This window comes from Aspergillus neoniger, assembly GCF_003184625.1.
Source record: "Aspergillus neoniger CBS 115656 unplaced genomic scaffold BO87scaffold_21, whole genome shotgun sequence".
In the NCBI taxonomy this organism is placed as follows: Eukaryota; Fungi; Ascomycota; class Eurotiomycetes; order Eurotiales; family Aspergillaceae; genus Aspergillus; species Aspergillus neoniger.
The window spans coordinates 315,651-336,333 of NW_020291149.1; the positions used below are offsets into that span (position 1 = coordinate 315,651).

The following is a 20,683-nucleotide window of genomic DNA, read 5'->3' on the forward strand; positions in this document are numbered from 1 at the left end:
AATCGACATTATCCGCTTCTTTTCAATCCAACATCATCGATTCCTCCCCAGATAATCGTACACATAATCAAAATGGAGGCAGCAGATCTACTTCCGCTGCTCGAGCAGCTGGATGACAACATCGATGATCTTGAAGAGGCTCTGAAGCCCATTCTGGACAGCTCCGTGGTGGAGACGTCGAAGAAGCTTCCAGTGATGGATAAAGCGAAATTCCACGTCTTGGTGACTTACGCGCTGGAGTCTCTTATTTTCTGTACGTCACCATTGCAGCTGGAGCGAGCTTGATTGCTAATTTCTACAGCGTATCTGCGTCTTCATGGCGTCAATGCTAAGGAACACTCCGTGTTTAGAGAATTAACTAGAGTCAAGCAATATTTTGCGAAGATCACCGCGCTCGAAGCGGAGCCGGAGAAGCGTACTCTAACTCTTGACAAGCAGGCTGCCAGTCGCTTTATCAAGCATGGTCTTGTGAGTTACTCTTACACGGCACATTTAGGGGTCGAGGCTAATTGAGTAGGCTGGAAATGACAAAATCGACCTGGCGCGCAAGGAGCAGGAGGCAAAGGAGAGGGCACGCGCTCAGCTAAAGGCATCGATACTGGCTAAAAAAGCAGGTGCTACGTCTCAGCAGTCATCGCAGAATGCGACAAGCAACTCCGAGAGTGAATCCGAGTCCGAGGAGCTTGTGAAGCCCGCACCTAAGCCGTCGGGCAAGGGTTCTGATGATAAGAAGAAGCGCAAGGACAAGCAGAAGAGGAGGGTCAGCAAGGAAGAGCACAATGAGAACAAGAAGGAGCGGAGAAAGAAGAAGGATGAATTGCGCAAGACGAAGAAGTTGAAATGAGGAGGTAGCGATTTATGTCGATCTGCCGGCTGGACCGGTTGAGGGGCTGTCTGTTACTGGGATTGCAGCACTTCAATAACGAGTGACGCGCAACCATCTCAGCAACAGATATTGTCTACAGGCTTGCTGCCACGAAACTACTAAAAGTACACATGGAATGATGATACCCACCGCATAGAGGACAGCCTCAATGAATCTGTTGAAAGACGAGTACAGTGAGGAACCGGGTGCATGCCATGGTCACAGTAGACCTGGTGTAGGAACGGACAAAGTCTTCCATGGACTACTATACGATTCGAGTCATTTAGTCAAAGCAGTGGCAAGTGACTGACAGCGAGAGAATGTTCATGCTCAGCCCTGTGGATCATGGCAATGCAGTGAGTCACTGCCGGAGTTAAGCAGAACATGTGCGGATAACTTCAGATCCACTGTTCTGTAAGACTCGAACGTGGTCTCCACTAAGTAGCGAATATCACATCCACTAGCAATAAAACAAACCAAAATGACAATAATATATCCCTCAATTTCCATTCTAAACCCATCCATCCTCGGCATTAAAGCAACGATCAACCGTAAGCGCCGGGACCGGCAGCTGACCTAACGTCCGAAGCAACCAATCAGGAACGGGAGAATAACCAGGGCGATCGGAGTTTTCGAACTTTCTCCGCCCGACTTTCGAGCTTCTTCTTTTCCGACTATAAAACAACTCTCTCCACCCGCTTCCCAACACTTTAACTCACATACAACATCCACACCTACACCTCTCCCTTAACCACCCTCACAACCACCAAAAAACCAACACACAAAATGCCTCGTCAACGCCGTGGTGCCGCCCCTACTCCCGCGCGCAGCGCTCCCACCCGCCCTACCGCTGCTCCCGCCAGACCTGCTGCCGCCCCTTCTTACGGCCAGCAACAGCCTCACTCCACTGCTGCTCACCCCCAGCAGCAGCACCACGCTGCCCCTCCAGCTGCTGCCCCCGCTGCCACTCCCGCCGCTGCTCCCGTCCAGCAAAGCCAGGGCCCCGGTCTCTTCGGCCAGATGGCCTCGACTGCTGCGTACGTTGCCACACATACATCCCATACCCTCAAACACCACCCACCCATCCAGGAACCAAAAGCTAACCAATGTATAAAAATAGTGGTGTCGCCGTCGGCTCCTCCATCGGCCACGCCATCGGCGGAATGTTCTTCGGCGGTGGTGGCGGCTCCAGTGCTCCCGCTGAGGCTCCCCAGCAGGCTGCGCCGGCTCCCGCTCAGGCCATGGACAACGGTCTCTGGGCTGGAAACGCTACCAACAGCTCTTGGGAGGCGCCGGCTTGTGCCACGGATGCGCAGAACTTCCGCAAGTGCATGGATGAGAACAAGGGTGATTTGACGATCTGTGGGTGGTACTTGGATCAGCTGGTAAGATCTATTTCCTTCTTCCTCCCTGGTGGGGGAAGTGTTGGGTGATTGTGGGCATATGCTAATGGGTATTGTGTTTATAGAAGGCTTGCCAGGCTGCTGCTAAGCCGTACTAAATGGAGATTGAGTATCGAAGGTGAGATTGATGATGGTGGATGAGATGAATGATTTTTTTTATGGATGGATGGGCAATATATGGCATAGTGGTGGATTAGCCCGTTATTTCTCTCTTATTTTATTTTATTATCTATTACCCCTTTGTATAACATATACCACTTTGGAAGCTTACTACCCTTTTTTTTTATGGGTTGGCTATGTCTGTGATGGGCATGCATGGACAGGAACTGATTGAAAATATAGATAAAAAAGGATCATTCCACTCTTCATGTGTTTGTTTCATTCGTTTGGTTACGGTACTTAGATTTGTAGATGATAAATGATAATATATAGGCTTATATCATTCTCATAGAGGTACATACATGCTTCGCTGCAAGCGAAGGAAGTAGTAGGAGTTTGATACATACATAGCAGGAACTCCAGTATATTGCACTAGGACATGGCTCACTATCGTCTGTCTCCGTCATTTCGGGGCTGAAAGTTCAACTATACACAGCCATTAGCATATGAACACCCATCTTTAACATCAGTACTTACCTGATTCCCATTATAAAACTGCCGATCATCCCCTTCATTCTGCGCATCCCTCAACGTCCGAATAATCGGTCCTCTGGAGGCGTTCACCCGTCTGCGTCCCGCATCATTCGATCCCGAAGACGCCGTGCTAGCAGTTGGCGCAGCCTCACTGCCCGACGCCTGCGTCGTTCCGTACCCAAAGAACGATCCCACAAGCCCCGTCGCAGTACCGACCGCCGACGACACCAGTCCGTAGGCAGACGACACCGCTCGGACTGGCAGACTCGCCCCCGCGCCGGAATACGCCTCCGTGTAGGACTGGATCGGAACCATCACCAGGTTCGCGGAGCTGCCGAGTCCCAGCTCGGCTAGAGTTTGCTCCTCGTCGGCGATGGTGAGGGTGCGATTCGGGAGAGGCGTCAGGATGTGTTTGAGGTTGTAGGGGCTGCGCTCTTCCATCTGACCGTCAAGCCAGGGACGAACGTCGTTGCGGATAGTCTGGGTGGGAGTGAAGCTGGAGCGCACGGAGCTGCCGTCGAAGAGACGCACTTGGAGACGGTATTGTTTCGGAGGGGAGGGTGGGCGCCGTTCAGCGGGCTGGGTGGCGGGCTCCTTGGGCGTGACGGAGGAGGATGGCTTATCTTTGGGGGTAGACTTGGGTTTGGGTTTGCTCTCTTGTGTGACTGGTCGGGGAGTCGGCTTAGGTGCTGGCTCTTGCTCCTGTTGTTGGAGTTTCTTGGTCGGGGACGGACGTTGTTGCTCGGCTCGCGCATCGTCTACTCGTCTCTTTCCTTCACGGATAGCTGCATCGCGGGGTTGCTCTGGCTCATTTGTGGAGGGTTGGGGTGCAGGCTGAGATGGAGCTGACTCTGCAGCAGGCGCTAGTGTCGGTACAGGCGTAGAGGACACAGGTTCCGGCGCAGGAGGAGACACAGTCGCAGGAGCATCAGAAGCCACCGGCGCAGACATCGTCTCACCAGCAGCAGCACCTGCACTCCCTACATCCTGCTGAACCGGCGCGCGACTCTCATCCAGCTTCACAAGTAGGCGATCGCGAAAGTCCTCCTTGGAAATATCCGGCACGAGGTAATCGCACATCATACCATTCCTGCGACGGTCAACAACTTCCCTAACCCAAGTAGTAGAGCACATACTTTATCACGACGACGGTAGGAAACTTGACGATGGGACAAAAAGAGGCCAGAAAGCCCGCTTCCTGACTACCTTTGGTGAAGCGCAAGAGGACAGCTTTCGATTGGAGTAGTTGCGATAACTGCGCATCGTTAGCAGATGCAGAAACATACGTATATGATATGTTGCATACCTCCTCGTCAAACGTAAAGTAGCTCTCCTCCCATTCTGTGCTCGTCTGCTCATCATCTATGTAGCCGTGTCAGTACTGCGGAGTATCGCCGAGCTCCAGCATCCCTCTATTCAATGCCTGTAGAAAATAACGAACCTCTAACGAAGCAAACGACAGCCTTGCTCTCAGCGACCGCCGCAGCGATACCCTCCTGTAAGCTCCCAGAGTAGAACATCTTGCGTCTTACTTCCCGAGTATGTGAAATAGACAAGTGACAATGGAGCTACCGACTGACACCCGCAATCGATAAGCCGACAGTCCGCATCGGCGGAAAAGACCCCGTCCCGACCCGCTCTCTCTTAATCTTCCACTGGCACTTTCAATCCCCAACTGCATCCAACTCGATCAATCACACCAGAAACCACACACAACAGCGCGCAAAATGCGCTCCCTCCTCTCCGTCCTCTCCCGGACGGGCACAAGAACCACCCCCCTACGCCCCGCATCCTCAATTCTGCGCACCGCCCTCAACAGAACAGGAACAGCAGCAGGACCGGACTCCCTCTGCACTCGCTGCCTCCGCCGAACCAACAACACCACCCAGCTTCGCTTCTACAACAACAACCAATTCAACGACGACCAGCGCTGGCTCTCCGTCGTCGACGCCCCCTCGCAAGTTGTCCGCACAGGCCGGAAACATGGTCCGGGACTGATCATTCTCGGTGCGCGATAACCCCATCCATTCCAACCTCACAACCACAAACTAAGCTAACGTACATACAATGCAGCACTAATCCCCATAATTTCCTTCGCCCTCGGAACATGGCAAATCCAACGTCTAGAGTGGAAAACCAACCTAATTGCCAAATTCGAAGACCGACTAATTAAGCCCCCACTGCCTCTACCCCCGCGGATCGACCCGTCCGCGATCTCCGAGTTCGATTACCGCCGGGTCGTCGCGACGGGCACACTCCGACATGATCAGGAGATGTTGGTGGGTCCGCGCATGCGAGAGGGCCAGGATGGGTTCTTTGTGGTGACGCCGCTGGAGCGCGAGGGTGGGAGTACGGTGTTGGTGAATCGGGGGTGGATTAGTCGGAAGATGAAGGAGAAGAGGGATAGGTTGAGGCAAGGGGAGGGGAGGGCATTGCCGGAGGGAGAGGTCGTGGTGGAGGGATTGTTAAGGGAACCGTGGAAGAAGAATATGTTTACGCCGGATAATGTGCCTGCTGAGGGGAAGTTTTATTTCCCTGATATTGAGCAGATGGCGGAGTTGACGGGGAGTCAGCCTGTTTGGATTGAGGAGACTATGGGTATGTTATTCTTCCTTCTTTTATTTGATTGTTTGGGTATTGGATGATGAAGCTAATCTATGATGGTGGATCAGTCCCTGATATGGTCGAGGCGATGGATCGCGAGGCCAAGGGTATCCCTATTGGCCGTGCTGCTGAAGTCAACCTCAAGAACAACCACAGCCAGTATATCTTTACTTGGTATGTTGCATTCCCCCTTTCCTCCTCGGACGCGATATAGATCCCTGGCTGACGACCGCAGGTACGGCTTGTCGCTGGCAACCTCCATCATGCTGTGGATGATCATCCGCAAGCGTCCCAACGAGGCTACTCGGCGTGTGCGCCATAACCGCAACTGGTAGTGACTCGTGTCCCCGCATGCTGGACGGCGTTTGGACTTGTATCTATAGGAATGTATATTGTATCATCATGGTGGCATTGCCAATCTCATATCTTGCAACAGCTCCTTGGGCAGATGCTTTTGCGCCAGCGAGAAGATCGTGGTGGACTGGTTAACGTGCCGTTGCCTACTGAATTAGTATCCCTGTAGAAGAACAGCAGAGTGACTCAACTTACCGCCGCATCAAGGTTGCCACATCGCTCTCGTCGATGGTCTTGCGCCCCGCGTGCTTGGAATACGCAGCCAGATCCTCACTCGCCTGCTCGAAATACCACGATGAAGCCTGCTCAATCGCAGCCAGTGTCTCCTTGCTGATCTTGGCTTTTGACCCGTTCCGCGCCCGCGCAAACCGGGTGGCCAGCTTCTTCACGACTCCGACGGGAAGGTTGGGCACGGGAATGCCATGTCGGGAGAGCTTCTTCTGTTTCGCGCCGGAGACGTAGCGGTCCTCGTCCCGCAGCCCCCCTCCGGCAAAACCTGGACTCTGGCTCTCACTTAGTGCCACCGGAGCGGGCGGCGGCGATTGCAGCTCCATGCCGAAGTCGCCAGCAGCGATGGACACGCTGTCGGCATCATCAGACCCTGCTCCAGTGTCCATTGGCATGTCCATCGAAAGCTCAAACCCTTCATCGTCATGGATGGGCTCATCTTGGTCCAATTCTGCGCCAGGAGCAGGCGGCGACGGGAAATTAAAGTCGAAGTTGAACCGTCCAAGATCTTCCGTTTCACCTCTGTATACAGGTTAGCGATGGATCTCCCCAACTGTGCATAGAACTCACCCTCCATCAAAGTCCCCTTGTGTAAGAACCGTATCTTCACCTCCATCATCACCGTGTACAATCCCCGTATCATCTTCTTCACTCTCACTCTCTAATCCAGTCGCCGCCCCAATCTCACTCATGCGAGGACCGCCCACACTCATCATCGACAATCTATTACGATCATGTTCACTCGTAGCCCGTCGAGGATACTCAACCGTAATATCTTCCTCCTCAAACGCCAACGATAGCCGGGGTGGGTGCATCTCCGGCTCCTCATCTACCTCCTCCACCTCATCGAGCGGCAGCGACAAACGAGGCCGCTCAATTTCGGGCTCATTATCTAACTCCTCGATTTCATCTCTTTCCGGTTCTGGCTCTGGCGAAGACTCGACTTGCTCCTGCGGCGAAGATTGTATAGGCTGGGTGGTCGGTGCAAGGGCTTTCCCCAGGTTGCGGAGGATATCGAATGTCGTCTCGCGCTGGATCCGCCCGCTTCGTCTACGATCGCGTCCGGGAGTGTTCGCGGCGCGTCGCTGCAGCGCCTGCACTCGATACGGCGTGGACGGCGCCCCGGCGCCCCTGTTTCGCGGGGTGTATCGGTTCGCGGAGGGGGTAGTGGATGCGAATCGGCTGGGAGTGAGGGGGTATTTCGTGTGAGCGGGGAGACGTTGCAACTGGATCTGGTCAGTAGGTACAAGATGATATGATGCAAAGAAAGCAGCTTACCCCTGTGAGTGTGGTGTCTCCTACTGGAGTCAATGCTTCCGAGCCATCAGACACTCGGGGTGACCGGCGACGCGGCTTGGGTGTGGTCGCCATTGGCTAGCGGGGATGTGGATCTATCGCATCAAATAGATTATGATGTAGAGGTTATCAGCGTTCAATAACTATACCAGCCGTTCATGACAATAGAAGCCAATATCGGCGATAGATGAAGAGGGGTTGTATGGCTATAGTGATAACTGGAGCGCGTCTCGGAGAAGAGCAGCAGCGGACAGAAGGGAAGGCGGTCAACGAATCCCAGTTAGACCCACTGATTGGTGCTGCTTCTTATCGATAAGGAGAGAAAAAGTTGCACGGCCAGCGACATCGTACGCTTGTCACAGCTAATCCTGTGCCATTGAAGAATACGACTCGGTTGTACCTCTAACATACTGTCCAGCGATCGCAAATCATGTCTGACGGAACTCCCAAGCCGTCCGCCCTCGCCGCCAAGGTGGACAAGAAGCGCAAGCGCCAGGCCGAAGACTCCAAGCCGAACGACGCAAAGCCGACTGGCAGCACCAGCGAAGGCCCGAACAAGAAGCACAAGGGCGGCAAGAACTTCAATGACCGGAAGAACAAGGGCAAGGGCAAAGGAAAGAAGGACGACAAGGGCAAGTCGGGTGAGAAGCCCGCTAAGAAGGAGCCTGCCGATACCAAGGTGACGGAGACAAAGGGCGGCATCGATGAAGCAATTGGAAAGATGGACGGCCGGCTGTTGGCCGATCACTTCCTGCAGAAGGCCAAACGCCATAACAAGGAGCTGAGTGCGGTTGAACTTAATGATCTGTCTGTGCCGGGTAAGTTTGGTTTTTCTGATATTGCAGATTGGAGTACTGATGGGGATAGATTCCGCGTTCCTGGATACGTCGTCGTTCGAACAGACCAGATCTCTGGAGCAGCTTCCTGCGTTCCTGAAGTCGTTCAGCCCGAATAAGGGGGCTGACCTTGCGAAGGCATCGGAGGAGAAGGGTACCCCGCACACTCTGGTTATTTCTGGTGCTGCGCTCAGAGCTGCCGACGTTGTTCGGTAAGTCATGGAGACTGATAGTGAGAAATGATATGCGGTGCTAACATTTCTGAAGTGCTCTCCGTTCGTTCCAGACTAAAGAGGCTATTGTCGGAAAGTTGTTCGCCAAGCACATCAAGCTGGAGGAGGCTAAGCAGTTCCTAGAGCGCGCACGGTACGTATTATTTGTATGATTTATGACCATCACTAATGATTTATAGCACGGGCATTGGAGCTGGCACCCCTGCTCGTATCTCGGACCTTATTGAAGCAGGTATGTAGAAGCCGAACTATGAATATTCGAAGCATGTCTAATCATTACAGGCTCCCTGAAACTGGGTGAACTCGAGCGCATCGTCATCGACGGATCTTACGTGGATCAGAAGCAACGAGGCATCTTCGACATGAAGGAAACGCACCTCCCGTTATTGCAGCTTCTCACACGGCCAGAGTTCCGCGAGCGGTATGGCGCAGCAGAGAAGAAGGTTAAGATCTTGGTCTTTTAGGGGCGGAGTAATTTAATATGGCGTTACAAACGGGCTGGCATCGTTTATTTGCTCATGTATAAACCTGGGGGTTGTTCATAGAAGACAAAAGTGAGATTACCGATGATAATTGATGCAAAAGACTTTGAGACTTAACAGCCTTCGAAATTAAAACAAAGGAATATAATAAGCTGGAGTCCCGGGGGTTTTCTAGAGGAGAATAATCAATAAAAAAAATGACGAAAGATGGTGAGGGTACTTTATATAGATCAAAGACAGCAGCTAAGCCATAGAAAGAAAAACCACATGTAGCGCTGTTATTACCGTGATAGTACAAATGGTATCATACTTCCGCAAAGAGCTAGCACTATTATCAACAGAGAGAAGTATATCTTTATATTTCTCTAAAGCCCCAGCATCTCAGTATCAGGAAGGTCCTGGTTATTATTATTATTACCAACAATCTCGGCAGTCTCCTATGCAGGACATTTGTCGTTACCATTGCATACATTAAGGTTTCTGTACCACTATCAGATGGGATATTGAGGCAAGAGGTGTGTGTCGGTGGCCACCGAGTGTCTTAGATTGGCTGTTACTGCTTCATTCACACTATCTAGTTATCTTCAGCCTCACAATTACTATGAAGGACAGAAGCCGATCCTTCTGAATAAGTTATATTACTATTCATTAGCTTTCTCATGACAGTGGTGTATAATTTCGCTGCAACATGACTATTCGTAACACATGTACCATATATTAGATGAGCATATTGGGAGACTAATATACTCATCTCACCTCCAGACCCAGTAGACCTACTAAAGATACACTCCACCTTCACGAAATCTCAGATTGCCGAGTATATCACCGATATTTGGGCCTTCATATGTATAGTTGTATGGCCGGATGGGAAAGTGACCACCAGGAATTCCCACCATCCCTTTGTCGAGGGTGAACGAGTTTAATCTGGGCATATAGTCTTTCATGAGCAAAAGCAAGGCCTCCCAGCGCTCTGGACTGTTGCTCCAACAGTGGAAGAAGCCCACTGAGACCAGGTACTGGCCGTTGACTCTCAACAATCCGAGAACGTTCTCTGAATGGACTGCAGCAGAATGAAGCTCTAGATGTTTAAGTCGAGGGAAGGGACCGGCCTTGCTGAGAGGCAACAGGACATTCCCATCCTGTCTAGAATGTTCGAAAGCTTGGTAGATGAGGCGCTCCAGACACGGCGCCTTTTCAAGGATCTGACAGACAGCAGATTCCACAGAGGCAGAACAGGCTCCGGCGTAGAAGTCGACGATTTTCAAGGTGTGAAGGTTTGTCCAGCTGCGGATCATGTTGTGAGGCTCTATAATTTGAGGGAAGAATGGGTCTGTACCCCAGCGAATGCGACATTTATCTTCTGAGGAAATGAAGAAAGTAAGCTGCTCTGGATTAATGTCAGCTTCGGCAAGCATTTTGAGCAAGATGTTGATATACTCGCTCTCGGCCTGTAACTGGACTAATGATACGTCTAGGTGGATCTCAAAGCTGCGACAGTTTGTGAGAGAGTACTTGAGGTCGTTGATTAGGGTATGGATCTCTGGTAACTTCGAGCAAAGCTGCTCGAAATGGCTGCCGGCGTTGAATTGTTCACCAAGGCAGCTATTACGCCATGGATAGGCGACTCGCATGGTTCGTGGGATTTGGCAGAGGTCAGGGTTTGAGGCAATTGTGTGGTTATACTGAATGTTCTCGCGAGATAAGTTCGTGTAAAGCCTCGGCAGACGCGGCAGCATGAGTCTGAAAAAGAGGGGGAATATTCTCCTCTCCACCCCTTTGGAGATCAGCCGAAGAGTTAGCAATTCTTTTTTCGTAAGATAGGTGATCACTTCCCACCAGAGCTCGGGCAGGAGCTTTTCAACTGGGGCCTCTCCTTTTGCGTAAACAAAAGGTCCAGAATGCTCTCGTGCTGGCTGGAAACAGAAATCCATGATTTAGTGTCACAAATGGCACGGTATACTGGTGGAGAGGGTTTGAGCTGTATGTACTATGTCGACGCTGGTGCAGATGTAGCAGTAATGATAGTAGAAAAATACTAGAGCAAGCCATTTGTTGTATTTATGCTCTGGAGGAATGTTGTCGAAGAGGTTGTTAAGGATGTTGTGGCGTGCAGGTGAAATCTTCTGGACGGGAATTACCTGGTCTTGTATCAGTGAATGATGCATCAGACACTGCTAGAGGTTAAATGCAGACAATTATTTCCGAAATTATGTCAAACGGGAAACATCCCTTCATCTTCATCTCTTTGTGAGAACACATGCATACTATTAAGCACTCCAGCCTGTTAGGGCTTTTTTGCTATAACCAGCCGTGGGCATGAATGTACTTGAAGCAAACTAAGGTTCGTTCAACGTCTTTCGATTTTAACATTGACAGAATATCTGGGAGGCCTTAAATACAAAGAGTGGTTCAACATGCCAGCGAAGATTGACCTGCCGGGTTCGACAAAGACAATCCCGGCAATCGCCTTATCATAAATACAAACAGAGCAAGTACAGCACAAGAAGACATCCATCTACTCCTGATATGGGAAGGCGGAATCCTACTCCTCTTCGGTTTTCTGAGATGCAGAATGATAGAACGCGGCGGTGTAAAACAAAGTTTAAGACGCAGAAACGTTAGAACCGGCAGAGTTAAGATATTAGAGATAAGATGCCACAATTGGAGATACAGACACCAAAAGAACTTATGATCTCAGTTGCAAGTGATCTTATCAATTGTTGAGACAATTCCAACCGACTCATCCGAATCCCATCTAAATTGTTCGATACTGACTATTTGAAGTATAAGTTCATATTAGTAAATTCATAGGCAATATCTTTCTTAGCTGAACATACCCTTATGTTATTTCAAGGTATAGACTATCCCAACAGTAACTACTATATCGGTACTAATGCCTCAATCGTGGCATCCTCTCAGTCTGCTTGTCTGAGGGCGGAATCGAGCATGGCTAATTTTTGTTAGTTTATACCAATTATAGATGTGGTATGATATTTACCCATATCTGCATGAACTGACGGAGAGCCGCATCCATAGAGGGGTGAAAGATGGTAAAACGATCAGCTAGCTTCTCGCGGACCTCGTACACCATAAGTCTGCGTATAATGTTATGGACAATCATGTCGGTATTACGAGCAATAGCAAACTCGGCGTCGCTAATACATCAGTAACTGTGTATTTCCTGATTCTACTCGCCTCTTATATTCATAACCCATTAAACTATGGCTATTGATAGCCACACTATGCTAATAAACGCAGTATTTGCAACTGCTACCATGTGGTAGGCAACGCGCATACATATCAAGTCCAATTCATGACCATTTTGCCATTCAAAGAACCTCAAAGGGCAGAAAACGCCTGAAGTTCATAGAAGAAGGTCGATTGGAGTACAACACTGGAATTTGGTAGATTTCCAGTTTCAGAGTCCTCATTGTCCGAGGTCTCCGAGCTTTCTATGTCGAGATATCTTAATGTCTAGCTTCATTATAATAGGGTTAAAGGGCTCTATCCTGACAAAGTCCAAAGCGTCATTATGGCGAACCTTATCCCACACAGCAGTAGCAAGGACGAATTCGACTTAGACACCCTGATATTGGTGTCTGTGGCCTTCTTCTGAATCAATGTTGACAACCATTGTGTCCATTGTCTGAGGTCTGGGGCACTGAGTCCTTCTACTGCCTGTGAGTCAGAGTGACCTCAACGTAATAGCATAAAATCATACCTGAATAGGTTATGGTTAGCCAGGATCTCAGTTCCTAACAGCTGCTTCCAACGCGTAGGGTAGTAGGACTGCTCCGTGAATAATCTTTGAATATAATCCCGCTGCTGCGTTACCAGCGTTTACCATAACCCTTGCCGATCCATGTGTTTCATATAGAAAGCTAAGTTCGGAGACACTTGCCGCTTCATTGACATAGTATCTGATTATGGCATTCGCAATCCAGTTCTGCGGCTGCTTCTATAGTGGTTAGCACTAGTTTAGTCAATTCGATGCTTTTGTAGACCCTCTAAGAAAAAGTCTAACTTTCAGCAAGGCACTAATAAACCCTAGCCAACTGGACCCGAGTATTGATCTCTTGTGGAACGCATTGGAGCGTTCCGTGTTCGCCGACATTCTTTCTTCATCAGCAGTGAGTAAGAGATTGAGAGACATCACGGAGCAGAACGACCATGGGTAGCTGCCGTCATGAAATGATAGAAACTCACAGTACAGATACAGTAAAGGCAAGGCAACCCCTCCATATGATCTTTTAGTCTAGAAGTCATTCAGGGACATAGCCAACCCAATGGGATGTACGATGACAGCGTCATACCTATAAACCCCCTCCGGAGCGACCAAACCGGCATCTTCTAGGGCGTCTCATATTTTAGGACACAGTATATAAGGGCCTTCAACAATAAATTGAGCACATACGACCACAGGGTGTGGAAAACAGGGCTTCCCGTCCGCTCAGCCGTACTTAAGCCACACGCCGGGAGGTTAGTAGTTGGGTGGGTGACCACCAGCGAATCCCTTCTGTTGTATGTTTTTATACTTTTTACAGTCTTTTTTTTGCCTCGTCAAAGTTCATCGCCAGTACCGCCCTAATCGGGATAGATACGGATGTAAATCAAGCGCGGAATGTGATTCACATGCTGGCGCGCAAGTCGAGTTCCTAAACTTGAGTCTGCATATTGCTCGATATCTTGATCTTCTAGTTTCTTGTATATTCTTGCATCATATTAAACTTAGATAGTATCAATATCTATCAACGACATAACAGTATGTTATCACAGGACCCCAGTACAGTACCACACAGATACACTAAATTTTAAAATATAGAGAACTTACTCTCGAGCGTTCTAGCTGGACCCGAGTGGGCCCCCCAAAATGCGTGGACCACGTGAGAAAGTATATGGTGATGGTTTGAAAGATGGCCATGTTCACGGGCCATCAGTTCAGTCGGGCTCAATCAATTGCAGTAACGTCTGCAACTCTCCAGGCACAGGTAGCAGAATATGACATATACTATGATACCACGCGAAGAGATGCTTGTTCGCGAACTAGAGACAGATATAGTCCCTATGTCATGTCACCTTGATATCACGGACGAACGTGCCACGGTATACTCCAAATGTATACCAAGGGCATATCTCTCATGTCGTTATCGTATTCAAAGACACATATATCAGTCCTCAACTTTGCAGAACTTGGGTCCAACCACATAGTACAAAAATTGTTCATCATAACAAGAAACCGAAGTCGAAGCATGCTCCAAAACCATAAATGCCTGGCTGATGATTCCAAAGATATAAAGCCATACCTGCATTGATGAAAGCCTCCATTGTCGTATATCTGCAACGAATAGGAACTCAGTCCCCAAGCCATCGCATATGGCGTCTGTACCATCGTGGCATAAGCAGAACGAGGTAGGTACATAGAATAACCTAACGCCACGAAGGCTGCGCCTCTTGTTACCAGATGCTTTGAGAAATAGTTGTCCACTTCTTCTTCTTTTCTTGGGCCAATTCTGGTGCATCCTCTATTTGTTACGCGTCTTGGTAGGCATTTGCTTAATGGCCCATATGTGGTACATCCGCACGAGTATACCATGGTCTGGTAGAAGCACCTTCATTGGGTAAGAAATCGTTCAGTGATAGGTCTTTGATTTACTTACATATTTGAGAGGGTATAAATTGTGAAAGTTTCAATTGTGCTGTTTATTCGACTATGGTATACTCGGTTCCACAAGACATTGCAGTATAATTCGTATGTCTGTTGACAATGCAATTAGGTGCTGGTGAGATTCGTTCCCACTAATCTGCATCTCGATCCATCTATCTTGGATTATCTAGTCGAAGATATAAGTGAAGAGACAAACCCAACCCACAATCTGGGATCGCTTTCTGTAAATCAGCTGCGACTGGTGCAGTACATGACAAATTGCTCGCGGGAATACGATACTCGTAGCATTCACGAAAACTTCGTGTCGGTCCATATCGCATGTTTGTAGTACCAATTGGATAGAAATGTCAAGAGAAGATAATCAAGTTAGAAGAGTTCGACTGGTATTTTCTCCACTGCCGAAGAGGTATTTTTAGAATCGCATTTTTCCATGACTATTGCATATTGAGTAGCTCTATGGAATTGTAGTTGTTGCATCACTCTGGAGGATCTATCATTCAAGACAAGTATGTAGGATTAGTGGTTTTACCACGGTTTCGAGATAGTATTCTTATATCGGGTATTGTTTGTAGATGAGATTAGCTTATTCCAGGCTAATATCTAGTAAGTATATAGTAGATAACTACTATTAATAAGTCCCAGTTTGACAGCCTGGTTATTTTTCGACTTGAATAAGTAGGATAGAGATGATGTAGTGAGAAGGAAAGAAGTAGAGGGCAGAGAAGCCGACTATATACCTACTACTAGTACCCTTAAGCCCTGTATTCAATAGAATGCATTTCATGAATAGAACCAACCAATGAATAAACAAGAACAAAATCCATCAAATGAATAGAACAATGCAATGCACTTATCAATCTTATCAACCATCAATAAGCCCCACCACCAACAGGTGAATAACAATCACCCTACCCATACCATACCATCCCCTCTCTGCCTCAGGCACCAACTACCTCCTCCTCCCAACCAGGCACCAAACCCAAACCATCCCATCCCGTCCAACCCCCACTCACCGCTCCGCACCTCCGCCCGGCAAAAAAAGGAAATTTCCAATGCCGCCGATAAATCTACTATTCTTGCGATCTCTTTCCCACACCTTTATTCCATACAATTCTCATTAATTAACCTTCTTAATTCCATCATAATTCACAATGGGCGCAAGTGACAAGAAGCGCAAGCTCGCCGAGGAGGCTACCTCCCCCGAAGTGAAGAAGGCCAAGCGCGAAGACAAGAAGGAGAAGAAGGAAAAGAGGGAGAAGAAGGAAAAGAAGGAGAAGAAGAAGGAGCGCAAGGTGGAGGAGGAGGAGGTTGTTGAGGAGGTTCCGGTTGTTGAGAAGGAGGAGAAGGAGGAGAAGAAGAAGGAGAAGAAGGACAAGAAGGAGAAAAAGGAGAAGAAAGAGAAGAAGGAAAAGAAAGAGAAGAAGGAAAAGAAAGAGAAGAAGTCCGAGTCCGAGCCCGAAGCCATGGACGTCGACGAGACACCCGCCGAGAAAGAGCCCGAGGCTGAGGCTGAGCCCGAGGTGACCAAGGAAGAGAAGAAGGAAAAGAAGGAAAAGAAGGACAAGAAGGACAAGAAGGACAAAAAATCCAAGAAGGAGAAGAAGCAGGAAGAAACGAATACCGAGGCGCAGCCCACCAACGGAGAGACCGAAGAGCCTGCTGAGCAGGAAGGTCAGAACAAGAAGAATGCGCGGTTTATCTGCTTCGTCGGTATGTGATTATCACACTTCCCTTATTCAACATACTTTCCCCGTCGTACGGGAATGGTGCTAACATCAATTCCTAATAGGAAACCTCCCCTACTCCGCCGACAAAGAGTCCCTCACCAAGCACTTCGAGAAGATCACGCCCGTTTCCGTCCGCGTAGCCACCCAAGTCGACAAGCCGACCAAGTGCCGCGGTTTCGGCTTCATCGAGTTCGACAACTACGACCGCATGAAGACCTGTCTGAAGCTGTACCATCACTCCATGTTCAACGATGGAAAGTACCCGCCGCGACGGATCAATGTTGAGTTGACGTGAGTATTACCATACCCATCATACCCATCATACCCATCATACCCACTATCCATTCCCTACAGCAAACTGACATTCGCTATGTAGTGCCGGCGGCGGCGGCAACTCCAAGGACCGGAAAGAGAAGATCGAAGCCAAGAACAAGAAGCTTTTCGAGGAGAGACAGCGCAACGCCAAGGAAATCCAGAAGGAGAAGCAGCGGTTAGAGAAGGCCGAGGAGACGGGTGTGGATGACTATGCTCATATCCATCCCAGTCGGAGGCCCCGGATGGCTTAGACATAGCGGATGATTGGTATTGGTGTTGTCTTTTGAACACATTGGATTGATTAAAAAGTATCTTGTGATTTGGCTTGTTTGCTTAAGAGATATCCTCTTCCGTTTCTCTTCCTGTTTCTGATGTGCATATTTTGGACGATGATGGTGAAGAAGTCAGGCAAGGAATATAACATAGATCTGGATGATTACCCTACAACCCAAGATTTCATGTAGTAGCCAGGGACCAACTGTGGAAGTAAGATCAGATCTGCAATCCCAGAAACCCATAAGTCACGTTCATTGAGTGGTATTGTATGGCATGTTACATCTTTATACTGCATTAAAGGGAGGCGAGGAGGGGGACAATGTGTATGAGAGAGAGAGGCAAGGTTATCCTGAACCCGAAGAAAATAGAGAACAACATCAGGATCATGGCACCAAAAATGGACGAGGAACGGGGCACACAAGGCAAAAAAGAGAAGAAGATCATCAAGATGGGGCCGGCACAGGCCCCGTAACCCAGACGCCGTATTAGTTGTTTATATTATTGGGAAGTCGAACATGTCCTTTGGGACGATCTACAGAATCACGCATTTCTTGTTCTTCGGTTTGGCCGCAGGCCGGGGATTGAGGACAGCGCTATGCGAGGGTTAGTTCCTCCGTTCCAGTAGCAAATAGCTTCGGTCGAACATACCGAATCGCCTCGTCGAATACACTCTTCAGGTTGCGCTGCGTCAGGGCCGAACATTCGAGGTACTTGTGTGCCCGGATTTCCTTGGCCACAGCCAGAGCTTGTTCGTAGGAGACGGGCTCCATCTTCCGCTGTCGGAGAGCATCTATGGTACCACGGTCGTCTCGCAGATCGAGCTTGGTGCCGACCAGGATGATGGGGACGTTGGGGGCATGGTGTTCAATCTCCGGGAACCACTATATCCGTCAGGGTCAGTAAGCGGGTCTCCGATCGGCAGGGAAGGTGAAGGAAGCACCTTGGCTTTAACGTTGTCGAACGACGGCGGGCTAACGATGGAGAAGCAGATCAGGAAGACGTCGGTTTGCGGGTAGGACAATGGGCGAAGACGGTCGTAATCTTCCTGTCCAGCAGTATCCCAGAGTCCCAAGCTAATCGGTCGGCCATCTACCATCACACTAGCGGTGTAGTTGTCAAATCTGGGGGGCATCCGGTCAACACACGAGGTTCGCAGACAGACGAGGAGTATTCAGGGACCAAAGGGGGGTTTACGGACACGGTAGGGATATATTCGCCGGGGAAAGCGTTGGTCGTGTACGAAATCAGGAGACATGTCTATTTATCGATTAGCAACAGCGATAACGAAATCGACCGATGTAGAAATCGAGAGGGGGGAGGGAGGAGGAGGGGAGAGAGAGGTCGAGCTGGTTGAAAGGGGAGCGACGTACTTTTCCTACCGCACCATCACCCGTCACCACACACTGTACACCAGCGCACCGTTAGCCGCAGTCTGACAGACGGACACGCAGGTGGATGATGCTGACCTTGAGGGATTGAGTAGCTGGACCAGTAGCCATGGTCACGTCGAATTGGGGAGGAGGGATGGGAGAATAGCCCTCGATAAAATATAGGTACAGTAGTAGCGCCAAGGTCGAGAGGGACGAAAAGAGGATTGAATTTATCGCAGTGGAGCTTGGAGCGACGGGGGTGGTGGTTATGATCGAGTGTTTACTGAATAGTGGCTTGACGGGCGGAGAGACAAGAGGGACAACTCGAAAGCGGGTATCTGCGAAAGGGCAAGGCTAATGGTTGAACCGGTCAGGAGAATTCGCAACCCAGGCGGAGATAGACACGGATGAATATCGACACGAATGATAACCTCGAACCGTGCTGACGGAGCAGGAGGAGGGAGTCAAGAAAGACAAAAAAAAGTATAATGAGAAAATAAAGAGATAAAGAAAATAAAATGGGTAGACTGCACGCAGCACTGAATCAATCACACAGACAGATAAGAGGAAAAGACAATGGAAGGTGGATTTGGGGGGAGGGGGAGAGAGAGAGGGAGAGGGAAGTTAAGGGAGGAGAGGAAGAAGGTGAGTTTAGTTGGTTTAGTTTTAGTTAGTTAGTCTAGTGGAGTGGATAAGGGAAAAGGGTAGGGAAGGGAGAGAGAGAAGAAGAGGAGGAGGAAGACAGAAGACAGACAAGACAGACAGACAGACAGAGAGTAGCAAGATTAAGAGGGAGGGAGGGGGAGGCAAGAGTTGAATGGAAATGGATCAATCAGTTCCAGTTCGGCTTTTGGTGGAAAGTAATCTCTTTGGTTGGGGGATGGATGGATGAAGGGAACAAGAACAAGAAGAAGACCAGCAACAGAAACAAACGACAATAATGATGGTAGTAGTTACTGACTGACTGGATAGCTCACCTTGCTGAAAAGATAGCCACTGGACAGGTATCACGGACCGTCACCAATCATGGGATTGAAGCCCAAAGAAAGGGAAAATGATGGATGGGGTCGAGTCTGTCTTGGTCGGTCTCCCTTAGTTAGTGTTGCTGCTGCTGCTGCTGCTGCTGCTGCTGCTCAACTTACAATCTTGAGTTAACTAGTTAGTTAGTCCTGACTGACTACTAGTAACTTAGTACTTAGTAGTAGAGAAGATGGAGAGAGAGCAACTGATGGCTGGGGAGAATCTTTGACCTGCCACCAATCAACTCCATCTCAACCAATCCCTGATTTCTATTCCACTAACTAACTAGATATACTAATTATAATCATCACCAACCATTTATCTCGATCTTCCCCCTCCATCCCAGCAAGAAAACCAGAGATAGATCGATCTCCATGGAAGAAGGCAAAGAGAGAGAGAGGGTTGGGTGATCGACCGCTGGGAGCCAAGGGACGGCGCTTGCAGACCTGCTGGTTCAGGGGGAAAGAACCAACTATAGTAGATAACTCACTAGTAGTACTTACTTACCAACCGCGCATTTCATGACTCTGGATCCGGATCCAATCGTTCTACTGTTTATGTTTAACTCCCTAACCCACGGACCATTATCCCCATCTCATCCCATCCCATCGCATCACCTTCTCTATCCTAACTAGTTAAACGTCTGACCGCCACCATCATCACCACCACCAACCAACCAACCAACCAACCAACCAACCGACTAACCCAAGCACAGACAGTAACTAACTAAAGTACGGAGTACAGTAAGTAGTAAAGAATTTCTAATATTAGAAATAGAAAGATTCACCCCAGCCAGCCTAGATACACTACCTACAGATGCATCCTACCTAGTACTTACAGTAGGATGAAGCGCCCTTGTTCCCGGTCACCTTTCCGATCGAATAGCAGTCCTTCCTGAAGGTCGCGCCTAATCTGGGCGGCATCTGCAATGCAAGCCTTGGGGGTATTCATCACCCGATTTGTCGCGTGGCATGAGGGTTTTATTTTATATATATATATATATATTTATCCCTGATTGTTATTTTCCCTGGAAGGAAGTACTACCTACTACTACTACTAATACTACTGTATGGTACTTTGGGATTTGGTCTCGTGATGATGGTTATGGTGACACCGATAAGTAGTGCTTATACTACTGGAAGTACTACCCTGGATCGGGTCGGGCCTATCCCGACAGTAGTACTAACTAAACTATCTATCTACTTGTCAACCACCATCATTGTTACATAGTGCCGATCTTGCAAAAGTCAAATTTTGTGTTCCGATGTAATAGAAGTTATAGTTATGGTAGTATAGCTCTGCAATGATCTTTTTCTTCCCAGTAGTCCACTTTTGTCTCGATCGGCCTGTCAATATCGTATGAAAACTGGGAAGAT

General features: G+C 49.0%; 9 protein-coding genes across 9 annotated transcripts; 5 read left to right on the forward strand and 4 right to left on the reverse strand.

Annotated features, from left to right (window-relative positions):
* Positions 1–72: 72 nt before the first annotated feature.
* On the forward strand, positions 73–844 carry BO87DRAFT_387804 (Sas10/Utp3/C1D family protein; the record flags this gene model as incomplete). The annotated part of the gene is made up of 3 exons (XM_025624832.1): positions 73–253; positions 302–468; positions 518–844. The coding sequence occupies 3 exons, from the start codon at positions 73–75 to the stop codon at positions 842–844; spliced, it is 675 nt and encodes a 224-aa protein (XP_025478535.1).
* A 548-nt stretch (positions 845–1,392) lies between these two features.
* On the forward strand, positions 1,393–2,691 carry BO87DRAFT_460095 (coiled-coil-helix-coiled-coil-helix domain-containing protein). Its single transcript, XM_025628995.1, has 3 exons — positions 1,393–1,902; positions 1,986–2,250; positions 2,334–2,691. Exons 1-3 carry the CDS (start codon positions 1,652–1,654, stop codon positions 2,364–2,366), a joined length of 549 nt encoding a protein of 182 aa, XP_025478536.1. The 5' UTR covers positions 1,393–1,651; the 3' UTR covers positions 2,367–2,691.
* A 17-nt stretch (positions 2,692–2,708) lies between these two features.
* BO87DRAFT_91555 (UBX domain protein) lies at positions 2,709–4,441 on the reverse strand. Its single transcript, XM_025629670.1, has 5 exons — positions 4,343–4,441; positions 4,208–4,263; positions 4,038–4,156; positions 2,905–3,991; positions 2,709–2,853 (listed from the first exon to the last, which is right to left on the reverse strand). Exons 1-5 carry the CDS (start codon positions 4,419–4,421, stop codon positions 2,815–2,817), a joined length of 1,380 nt encoding a protein of 459 aa, XP_025478537.1. The 5' UTR covers positions 4,422–4,441; the 3' UTR covers positions 2,709–2,814.
* Positions 4,442–4,570: 129 nt separating this feature from the next.
* BO87DRAFT_377670 (cytochrome oxidase assembly protein SHY1) lies at positions 4,571–5,982 on the forward strand. The gene is made up of 4 exons (XM_025623609.1): positions 4,571–4,908; positions 4,975–5,499; positions 5,574–5,679; positions 5,741–5,982. The coding sequence occupies exons 1-4, from the start codon at positions 4,629–4,631 to the stop codon at positions 5,838–5,840; spliced, it is 1,011 nt and encodes a 336-aa protein (XP_025478538.1). The 5' UTR covers positions 4,571–4,628; the 3' UTR covers positions 5,841–5,982.
* BO87DRAFT_377671 (uncharacterized protein) lies at positions 5,575–7,569 on the reverse strand. Its single transcript, XM_025623610.1, has 4 exons — positions 7,366–7,569; positions 6,658–7,313; positions 6,055–6,609; positions 5,575–6,005 (listed from the first exon to the last, which is right to left on the reverse strand). Exons 1-4 carry the CDS (start codon positions 7,456–7,458, stop codon positions 5,906–5,908), a joined length of 1,404 nt encoding a protein of 467 aa, XP_025478539.1. The 5' UTR covers positions 7,459–7,569; the 3' UTR covers positions 5,575–5,905.
* Positions 7,570–7,716: 147 nt separating this feature from the next.
* Positions 7,717–9,074, forward strand: BO87DRAFT_361500 (uncharacterized protein). The gene is made up of 5 exons (XM_025621590.1): positions 7,717–8,201; positions 8,251–8,431; positions 8,487–8,585; positions 8,632–8,684; positions 8,735–9,074. Exons 1-5 carry the CDS (start codon positions 7,814–7,816, stop codon positions 8,914–8,916), a joined length of 903 nt encoding a protein of 300 aa, XP_025478540.1. The 5' UTR covers positions 7,717–7,813; the 3' UTR covers positions 8,917–9,074.
* A 434-nt stretch (positions 9,075–9,508) lies between these two features.
* BO87DRAFT_439231 (uncharacterized protein) lies at positions 9,509–10,865 on the reverse strand (the record flags this gene model as incomplete). Its single annotated transcript, XM_025627921.1, has 2 exons — positions 9,509–9,533; positions 9,850–10,865. 2 exons carry the CDS (start codon positions 10,863–10,865, stop codon positions 9,509–9,511), a joined length of 1,041 nt encoding a protein of 346 aa, XP_025478541.1.
* A 4,802-nt stretch (positions 10,866–15,667) lies between these two features.
* Positions 15,668–17,101, forward strand: BO87DRAFT_377673 (RNA-binding protein). Its single transcript, XM_025623611.1, has 3 exons — positions 15,668–16,309; positions 16,389–16,617; positions 16,703–17,101. The coding sequence occupies exons 1-3, from the start codon at positions 15,751–15,753 to the stop codon at positions 16,890–16,892; spliced, it is 978 nt and encodes a 325-aa protein (XP_025478542.1). The 5' UTR covers positions 15,668–15,750; the 3' UTR covers positions 16,893–17,101.
* On the reverse strand, positions 16,973–18,416 carry racA (putative Rho GTPase Rac; the record flags this gene model as incomplete). The annotated part of the gene is made up of 6 exons (XM_025620554.1): positions 16,973–17,510; positions 17,566–17,798; positions 17,858–18,038; positions 18,116–18,174; positions 18,288–18,320; positions 18,363–18,416. The coding sequence occupies 6 exons, from the start codon at positions 18,414–18,416 to the stop codon at positions 17,450–17,452; spliced, it is 621 nt and encodes a 206-aa protein (XP_025478543.1). The 3' UTR covers positions 16,973–17,449.
* Positions 18,417–20,683: the final 2,267 nt, after the last annotated feature.